Below are 10,445 nucleotides of genomic sequence, written 5' to 3'. Positions count from 1 at the left end.
TATTATNTATAGTATACTTATATATATCGATATATATATATATATATATATGTGTGTGTGTGTAGTAGTAGTAGTAAGTAGACGATAGCAGATAGTATATATATATATATATATATATATTATAGTAATAGTATATATATATATATATATATATATAATCTGTCAGTAGTGATATGGATAGAGTTTTGTATCGTGAATATCTATAATGTTGCCTTCAGGTGTGCTTCCTTACTAGCTGCTATCTCTGTATCTCTATTATGTAACTGTACGGGTCAACTTTCAGTAGTTCTCTCCAGTATCTGATGGTGTACCTCTGCCCTATACTTGTGGCCGTTGTTGTATCTGTAGTGGGTGACTGGCTGCTGTGGAGGGCTGGTCCAAATACCTGACCTTCCGTCCGTAGTGATGTGTACAGAGTGCTTTTGCTTGTGGGTAGTCTGTGTGTGCCGTCCAACTGTGCTTCATTGCTGGCTGCTATTGCTGTATCCCTGATATGTACTGGCGCATGTATGACCTGCCCGATTCACTACCGCGCACTTAGTAGTGTTTACGCAGTTATAGAGACGTTTTCAGTGGACACGAGTTTGAATGGCCAGATACCGTTCCCTCCATGAAGCCTTATCTTCTCAATTGCAATCTTAGTGAACGGTTTGCCGTGCTCTGTTGTTGTCTGCTATCGCTATGTCTCCGTCATGTAACCCGGTCCCCAGTACCCAACTCTCTTGTGATTCATGTGAAGTCAGTTGTGAGCCTGGGCGCTTGCTTTTTTTTTTTGCGCTCATTCACTCATGAGTCTTTGTAATGCTTGCGTAGTTATAAACTTTATATGCCGTATTAAAAACATTATTAAAGTATAGACTTTATATGCCGTATTAAAAGCATTGGTAAAGTATATACTTTTTATGCCATATTAAAATCATTATTAAAGTATAAACGTTATATGCCGTATTAAAAGCATTTTTAGATTATAAACTTTATATGCCATATTAAAAGCAGTATCACGCGTAGGTCCTCAGCATCTCTTTTTTCCATTTTATTTGTCGCACAGCTATTTTGCGGGGTTTTTTATGCTGCACAGATTCTAGTATCTCACTCAGAACCCAAATAAGTCTTGATTTATTTGGCGCAGAATCTTAATCATCTTGTATGCCGTGTAAAATCTGGTGCGGCTTTTTAAACTACTGCCTTTTATTCCCCCGTTCAGATCACCATATCCATTGGCTGGCTTGCTTACCGCCCTCTTATTGGTGTTCCGCTGTTACTGCTGGGCATCCTATTCGTCGGCGCGTTTCTATACTACCGGAGCAAGAACATCAAACCTACCCAGAAGTACGCCGAAGTGCCGCGGTTCGACAGTACCACACCACCATACCCCCCGCCCCTATACTCAGGCGCCCACGAACCAAGTTTGGGGGGTATGTACGGGTCTACCGATACACAAGGACATGGACACGCACAGGGTGGCGCGTATGGTATGCGTAATCCGTATGCGGGCCAGATGCCGGCGAGGGAGGGCGGGGGCTATCCTCAGTCGCAGGCTATAATGGGGTATGGGAGCAATCCGAATCCCAATCCTAATCCTAACCCAAATCCCAACCCAAGTCCGTATCCCTACCCCTACTCCAATCCGAATTCGGGTTCGATTTCCCAGGCGTACGCGAGTGGACAAAAGGGTAGTAACTACCCAAATACCGGCGTTGGTAGAGCGCCTGGCGATCTGTACTACACCGGAGGTGGCGGTGCACAAGTAGGTAACTACGATCAGTTCCCAACACACATGTCACCCCCGGGTGACGCACAAGGGCAGCAGAACACACCCTATCCGCCCCCGCCAAGCGGTCAGGCTCCATATCCACCGCCACGATGATTGCATGGTTACAATAAAGACAATATTAGTGAACAAGCTGTAATTTCTATTGATATGTATTTTGAATCATGTTCAGAATCGATTCCCAACGCACATATGTATCCCAGGTGATGCTCAAGGACAACATAAACACACCTTGTCCGCCCTCGCAAAGGGGTCAGGCCCCAAGTCCACCTCCGAGATGATTGCATTGTTACAAATAGAACCATTGTTAGTGAGGAAGCGCCTTTTGCATTTCTATTTGTGTAACGGTAATGTGTAATCGCTCATGTGTACCGTTTTGTGTGTATATACATCCAGAGCTCGGGACAGACGTATAGGAAACAGAGAGCAGCCATCTGTTACATTGGCAGCACTATTAAGTGTAACCTTGATCTTGATCGTGTAGGATTGTTGGATTAAATATTAACACTTGTGACTGATGATACTATTCGTGTCCGAAACCGAACAATCCCGTTGCGAAAACAAGGTAATGTTGGGCTTGGATATCGTGCCATTGATAAGACTAAAGTGACCAACCAAATCATGAGAAGTGTATGTCTGTTGTCGGAATGTGATAACAGATATACACTGAATTATGAAGTTGGAATTGTACCTATGACAAACTTAATACATAATAAGTGTTCATGCACATAAAAGCTGTATTTTAAGTTGTATCTGTAAAGACAAGTGAACGCAACGTTTGAATTACTGCATGTGGTATTTCAGTAAATGAGCACAACATATGAATTGCTGTATGAGGCAAATTGCTGTATAAGGCAATATATGAATATGTGTTGCGCAAGCCAGAATGAGATTGGATAAGAGAACATGTTGCTTTTTAAGGTAAAAGAGACGGATTGCTTAACAAGGTGTATACAAGGGAGGCACATTGAGATGTGTGTGTAAACAATAGGATGGAGGGAAACATGTTGTATTCTCATGTTTGTGATACATGAAAATATATGAAGAACATTGGAGCCAGAATTTCCAATCATGGAAATATGAATGAGCTCCAATAATATAAACCGCAGTATAGGGTGGACAGAATTTTTTATACTTGAGAGTCTACAACTTAAGTAGGGAACATAACAATAAAAGAGGTTTTTATTGCTAAAGCGGAGCGTTTTTCCGCCGAGAATAGTCGTACGCTAATTTACTCCACATAAGCGCATTACAACTACTCACGATACGCTTAGCTTAAGGACTAAATAGTGTATACAATGTGTCGATCTCAGATGCCGCGAAGAGTCGCGTGGGAGCTTTTGCTGGTAAGCAGAAATCCTTGGCCATGCGGCATGAGTTCTTGTTTGATTAGAATCCAGTACGGTTGGCTCTGAAAAATGACAGAGAATTGACCACGAAGGACAAATAAGACAATGCCAGTCGACACACTTACTTAGATGGTATATTACACCAATATTTTAGCGGGGAATTGTCTAGCAAGCTGCGCACGGCAGTTCCGGTGGACTTGGTATCAATAGACTGGACATTGGCTTACTTGCTCTTAGAAGCGAAGACTAGAATTTTTTGACAGTGGACCCGGCACCTCTGCAAAAGGGATAGTTGGCGATCTAGCACTCAAGGTAATGTACCTGAAAGAATTCAAGATGAATGTTTTTAAGGTTACTTTTATTATTGTGTGGACATGATGCTTGAAGGGTAGAACGGTCAAAGGCATAGAGGATTAAAGCCTGATTACAGCAGCAACTCCTAAAGCCACGATGGATGAAGTGGAAGAAAATGCTGCAGGAAAGACACCTAGTACGGAAGACACTCTAACTAAGAAACTCCGCACTGAGGCAATGAGATACATAGCAAAAGCTCCAAAAAGGAGAGCCTAAATTAGCCGCGATAATCGATGATTTTAGGAGTCTGGCGCAAAACTACAGGGGAACTGGTCGCAAATCTTATCGCGCCAGTCTTGAGTGAGCCATTGGTGAGAGCAGATAGTAATGCATCGATATGGCATTCAGAATTCGGCAACAAGATTATATACCTCCAGGATATTGAGGTAGACATCAAAAACTTTGTGCTAAGTTGTTATCCACATGATCAGGAAGAGTGATAGTGGAGAATGCATACGTTTCTGGAGGGTTGCCGTTGGTCACCAAAATACAGAGTGACTTGCTAGAGACACGCAAAGGCAAGTCGGCAGCCGCGGAATAGTAATGGGACTATGGGCGCGTTAGGGCAAGTACCCGACTCAGCGTGCGATTCGGGTTGCCACGGATGCAAGTCTACTAATCACTTGGAGCGTAATTGTCCGCAGAAGTAAGGTAGCACGGGCAATGAAACGTCGCAGCCAGCAAAAAAAGCGCACGAAAATGAGCCGAGGTGCGGCAGTCGCAGCGGCCATGACACAGCTGAAGGCTGCGGGGGTCATAAGTACATCAGTGATAAAATCAGCTGAGAAGACGGATGAACAAAATGGATGAGCGACTGACGGCGTACCGAAGGAATCCCAAGTTCTAGCTAGTGCAACAACCTTTGGTGCACCGTCGCGTTCATTGACAAGGCAGCGATACCAACGCAGATAAAGCTCTCTGAGTTTTATAGACTCAGGAGTTACCCCTTCGCTGATCACCTCCGCGCTGGTAGCACGCCTTGAAGTAATCAAAGTATACTGGGGATAAATATACGGGAATCGGAGAAATGGGCGACCTTGTGCCCAAGGCCATAGTTAAGGTACAAGTACGGCTGGCAACGTGGTTTGCAGTTACAGAGTACATAGAGATTTCATGCCTGGTTGATAGTGGGAACCAATGGAATCTGATATACTGGTGAGGTACAAAACCTTGCAAGCGTACAGATGGAGTTTGATCTGGCAGGGTTCTGTACTAACAGAGGTACCTGAGCATGAACTGGTAGAGGTAGCCAGAGAAGTGAGCATGAAGCAGATAGTGGGGCCCCTCGCTTACGATAGCGTTATTGAAGTGAATACTGGGGCGACATATGAAGATCTGCAGGAGAATAGAAAGCTAGCGGTGGCTACAGATTTACCCAGGATTGCGGAGCGATATTGTGTAGTTGAGTGGCTTAATTAAGAGGGAGGAATATAAATCTGGGTTAAAGCAACGAGTCCTGAGCTAGACACTAAAGGAATGTGGTTCTTGGCAAACAAAGCAAGCGTGAGTTAAGTAAACTGAATAAAAAACAGTCATACAGTTGTTTGAGGACGTAGCTTATGATCCAATGAGACCAAAGTTTTTGGCTGATGAGAATTTAGTGTTATATGAGATAGAGGGAGCAATACCACAGTACACGAGCTACTTTCGGTGATGAACTTAGGAATGCGGCCTTATACGAAAAGGTGATGGCTTGGTTGCAGGCGGGGATCATAGCAGAAATACAGCGTCGGCACCACATCTTGTGTTCAAAAAACCAGGTGTGCAACCAGTAGTGACAGACGATTGGAGGTGTTGTATAAATTTGAAAAGCATGAACACGCAATTGCGGGCTGTACCTTACCACATAGCTACAGAGCGGGAATACTTGTCCGGTTTGATGAACAAGGAATCACGACGCAGAACATGGGTCAGGTGTGTATCTCTCATTTAAACCCCAATTCGGCCTTTATGCTTTCGTGGGTATTCCGTTCGTATTAAAGGATACATCTTGGCGGTGTCAGGAGGTCCTGGGTGAAATAATTGAAGGTCAAACTATAATAGTTTGTTTGGTACATAGATGACATGTCGTTCTCACACAACGACCCAGTTGAACATTGAAAATGTCTTGTTACATTTTTACAACTTCCAACGACGCTTGTTGAAATGCGCAATAACTCAGTACCGCACGCCAGTACTCATTATTGGTAGAATCGTAGAATACAGGGGCACAACAATTGGTGAAGATCGATTACACGCGCTACTAGAATTGTCAGAACCAACGAACAAAGACCTGCTAGAATCGTGGTACCACACAGTGGGGTGGTGAGCTGAATACGTACCGAAATTAGCTCGAGTCATGGAACCAGTCTCGCAGCTGTTGAAAGAAGACAGCCCATTCATCTGGAGTCAGCCGCAGAGTGGCTCTTTTCGGCTATATTGGTCGAGCCCTTACCACAGGAGCAGCTGGTCATGTTTGTAGATGCGTGCGAATCTGTAGGTCTCGGAAGTGTTTTGACAATGGGGCGAAAAGGCAAATTTCTGCCAGTTAGTTTCTTCTCCTCAAGGCTTGACGCAGCACAAAAAAGCGTACCACATCACCGATAAGGAAGCTTTAGCACTGGTCTACGTGGTCAGGAATAATATAGTTACACTGCGACTATCATTCCGGGTCATTCGTTTATTCACAGATCACCAACCGTTGGTTGCAATGCTATCAAAACCTAGGGAGTCATTCACGAATGGTGTGCGAGGTAGGAGGTTGGGGCGCTACTATGATATTCTCAGTGATTTCGACATCGAGTTCACATACCAGGTGTCGAAATTCCAGTCGCCGATCTACTCTCCAGACTATGTCATCATGTGGGTTCAGGGACACCAGTTCTGACCTGTATGTGTACTTCGCCGACCCTTAGGTAGTCATGGCTGCTACGGCGGAATACCAGCTCACGTCGACCTATTTTCGACTAGCCGACAAATTGTGGGGACCTCACACGGCTGACGTGTTTACACTGCCGGGCTACCAAGTCTTTCCGTTTTATTGCGTCCCCCCACTTGAAGGCGGCGTGTTTTTGAGGTTTTGAGGGGATCATACCATTAATTGGTTCTTCAATTCCTCCTCGGACGTTGTTAGGGTCAGAGTTGCGCACAGTACGGATGGACCAGACGTGGTGCGCACTCGTTTGTCCCTACTGTCCGCATGCATCTTGGTTTTGGGACCTAGTGTTCCACTTGGCTGATGTGCCTATCATTGTAGCGAGGACAGCGGGGAGTTTTAATCGACATAGACATGCAGTTGCTGGACCGACATCTTCTGTCACACTGTTATGTCGATTAGGGCCTCGCAACTTCCGGGTGAGACTGGTTATTTGGACTAAGTGTGATAGTGGTGCTTTCACCTGTGTCAGTTGTAGTTCCACTAGGTCCTACGCCTCTGGGGCGCAAGGCAGTTCGAGTAGGGCAGCCTCCGATAGCGGTTGTAGCATTCATAGTGGCATGTGCAAGATATCTGGCGAATATTTCTTCCATTTTGGACAATCTCTGGCACGAGCGGGGCAGGCTTTTGCGCCGCATCAGGACAAAAGATCGCTGGCAAAAAAAAATCACTGGCAATTGGCGTGGCAGCACACACAGGGGAAGATTCAGATGAACCAGCCTTAACTCTCCAGCAGCTTAGGACCTGTTACCCACTAAGGGTTCTACTCAAGTGGCAGTATCGAACGCAGTTGATCCTTGGCCAGTGTAACTACAGTGTCCGTCTAAATCGATATGGGGTACAAACTTAACTGGGGCGCAAGTTGTAAAGGCGTTCCAATACTTGCACATCATATATGTGCACGCCGCGCAGACTTAGTTGGAACATCTCGCTGAAGATGTCTTGGGCTGGAAGGGTCTGCGTCGGCAGATCCGCTTGATTGGTCGTGTTTATTGGCTTGCTACAGCAGCCCGAAGAACAGTGTAGATCTCGGCGAATTGGAGTATGGGCTTCGTTGAATTCACCATAGCACCTGCGGACGAGTCATCAGTTTTAGTTGCTGTCAATGAATTATCAAAATTTCTGGTGGTGAGTGTTTTACACTAGCTATAATAAATGAACGTGGTGTTCTCAAGTTTCTCCGTGAACAGGTCTTTCCCTGGGGATCGGCCTTTGAAAATGAAGTGTTCGCCGAATTTGTATTATACTTTGACATACATATGCATCAGGTAACGGTGGATCATCACGAATGTATTGGCTGTGCAGAACGGGTCATACGAACTCTGGAGGAATGGAACCACTTAATTATCCTAGTACATACCACGATTAGGTTGACAATGTTTATGCGGATAGGGCTCATTTACGATGGCCCTCGACGTCTTACGCTGTAGGTTAAAATTACTAACATGCTAGTTAATGATACAAATCTTAGCACATTAGTTTGGGACAAGATTGCGACACGTTTGGACACCCAATAGCGTTGGAAGACATTGGGTCACAAGTTACTGGCAAAGGGGTACTTCCCGGCCACAGTGATTGCGCATGAAGGGCCGGTGATACATCGGCTTCGATATATGAACGAGACCATTCCTCTACATCGTTCTTTTGTTGATTTCCATCATGAAAAGAACTACGTTGAATCGTAACTGGAAACAGTGGCACATATACAGACTGCAGGTACTTATCAGGCATGGCTGTTTCGCCACACACCTTTTGCGCAGCATCCACTCGCGGTTCGAGCTCTGTTGGTGCGTATACTGTTGACATCCAAGAGTGCCCGAGAATGGGCGGAGCGTATGCAATCAGTGTGGACTATATATCAGCGTATGTGTGATAAGGCTCTTGTTGGTTCTGATGGCGTGCAGCTGCAGCGTATCCCAGCTCCTTCAGCTGAATTTGAATTGGAAACATCGCTGGTGCAGTTCTTACGGACTACTACAATATCCCCTATACAGCTAAAAATGAGCGTACGTATGGTTATGATGGCATACTCAGAACAGGGCAAAAGGACAAATGAACATCAGATTCAGTGGATGTTACCATCGCTGATGATTATGTGTTATGATGCAGGCACATTTCTCTTGAATGTATATAGATTACATAATATATTGTTACTCAATCTGGCCCTAACGACAAGTGGGGGTTGGATTTGGCGAAGGGCTGTCAGTGAATAAACTCGCAGGGTTAAGACACTTGTAATGGCAGCTGTACCGCTGTCGTGCATTAAAAGCATTTGTGCGAACTTTCGTGTCCACACACCTTATTCAGTCATGTTTCTGGGGCGACTACAAATGTCGACGTCATTCACGTAGTTGAATAGTGTTGCGGTTCAGCAAGTCTTACAGCGCGGCTTTGCTCTAATGTTGAAATGGATGAACGTGAGGCTAGTGCAGCAGGACGTCGTATGATTGTGCGACGCATGTGAGGATGTTGCGTCATTTGCTTGTTTGGATTGGATGACCCCAAAGGTAGGTAGTTGTCGTTGTCACTGCTACTTGTACTTACAGATAACAATCCAGGCATATTGTCACCACTATCTTCAAACACACTGTCGGACGAAGTTACCTCATGAACGTCACGGGTTGGTACAAAGGTCATATACGATGGGCGATTGACGAAGGTATGGAATGAAGGGTTTCTAGTGACGTGAATGTACCCATAGACTGACCCGATAGCTCGTCCATGTGACGCATACTCATAAGATATACTCTAGTTGATATTAATCTGTCAAACAATAGTACAATGTTTAAGTATTCCATTATACTTCTGTCAGTCTCGCTTTGCCTCTGCGTAAAAATGGATGGGATTGGCTGGTGCAAAGTGACTGATGATGTTGTCATTTCTATGGGCAGGTTGTTATCAACGATTGCTTCTTCATTGTCCTCTGTTAATTTGGTCATGATCGTATTGAACTCGTTCGATTTCAGATTCAGATTGTGAGTTATAAGGAATTATGGTTCGACACTTATGAATCTAGTACTTATACTGACAGATAGTTCAGTATTTCCAGTACTTGGCTTTAGTTGGATATGCTATGCAATGTTGCATGAGCATACTAGCTAATGATAGTGTGGGTTTACTTTGTGTGAATTGACAGTTTCCGTCTGAGTGTATTTCAGCTTTGATTTAATACAGGCTGTTTTGTGTAAAAATATCGATTATGGCACACAGACTATATTTGGTCTACGTTTATTTTTATGTCTTGGTAAAATATGATACGTTTTACTTTGGACAATACGCTGTCGTGAAAAATTGTCCGGTCTTGTACCAAACAGCATCAGTGTGCTTTTTCGAGCGGATATTAAATGTGTATATTTTACAACAATTGCCTTCTGTCGAGGGGCGTATAATGCGCACACCGATGCTCGGAACAATTATTACATTTCAGTTACTCTTGGGGTAGGACAATATTTGTCGGAATGTGACAAAACAATGAAGACGTCTTTCTTGAAAAGTGCACCTGGAATTTCGACTTCTTTTGCCTTCTTCTAGATGGAATGTGGGAAACATACTCAATATGAAATAAAATGCTACAACAAAATGCATGCTTCTCAGGGAGAACTTTTCATTACGTTCTGTTCAGTACGTCGCACTCGGGTGGTACTAGCGGTGAAAATTGCTCTCATTTTTCTCTGCGCAAGTATCATGTATGCCGGGAGGGATAGAATCCGTGATCGTATTGTAATCAGCCGCTGGGTACTCTTGTAATCCACGGTGTACCGCTTCATGTCCTTCAATCTGCATAAGTATAAAGCTACAATATATATATAAAATAGACGACGATAATGAAACTTAAAAATAAAAATATCATATTGAATATTTTAATCCACTTTACAATGAAATTTTAAATAATAGTAAAACTGTTCTGTATATTTAGAACATGACAATAAATAAGCACTGTATCTATATGATACCATCTGCACGTGTGGCTGAGCGTATATGTAGTCGAATGATATCGACAACCTGTCTCTACAGGATTTTGCTTTCTTCTAGCATTCTTTCCAGCCTTTCCGTTGCG

The 10,445-nt window shown here is 44.0% G+C and overlaps 2 protein-coding genes across 2 annotated transcripts in view; both read left to right on the top strand.

Annotated features, from left to right (window-relative positions):
• Positions 1–1,907, top strand: part of SARC_01057 (hypothetical protein) — a 3,492-nt gene extending 1,585 nt beyond the window's left edge. Inside the window, exon 2 of the mRNA XM_014305222.1 lies at positions 1,205–1,907. Within this exon, the coding sequence (XP_014160697.1) occupies positions 1,205–1,867 (663 nt within the window). The 3' untranslated portion in view covers positions 1,868–1,907. The remainder of the gene's footprint in view (positions 1–1,204) is intronic.
• Positions 1,908–4,611: 2,704 nt separating this feature from the next.
• SARC_01056 (hypothetical protein) lies at positions 4,612–4,893 on the top strand (the record flags this gene model as incomplete). Its single annotated transcript, XM_014305221.1, has 1 exon — positions 4,612–4,893. One exon carries the CDS (start codon positions 4,612–4,614, stop codon positions 4,891–4,893), a length of 282 nt encoding a protein of 93 aa, XP_014160696.1.
• Positions 4,894–10,445: the final 5,552 nt, after the last annotated feature.

Source organism: Sphaeroforma arctica, assembly GCF_001186125.1.
Source record: "Sphaeroforma arctica JP610 unplaced genomic scaffold supercont1.39, whole genome shotgun sequence".
In the NCBI taxonomy this organism is placed as follows: Eukaryota; class Ichthyosporea; order Ichthyophonida; genus Sphaeroforma; species Sphaeroforma arctica.
The sequence above is the reverse complement of the archived record's forward strand: the minus strand, read 5'-3'. Positions and strand labels throughout refer to the sequence as shown.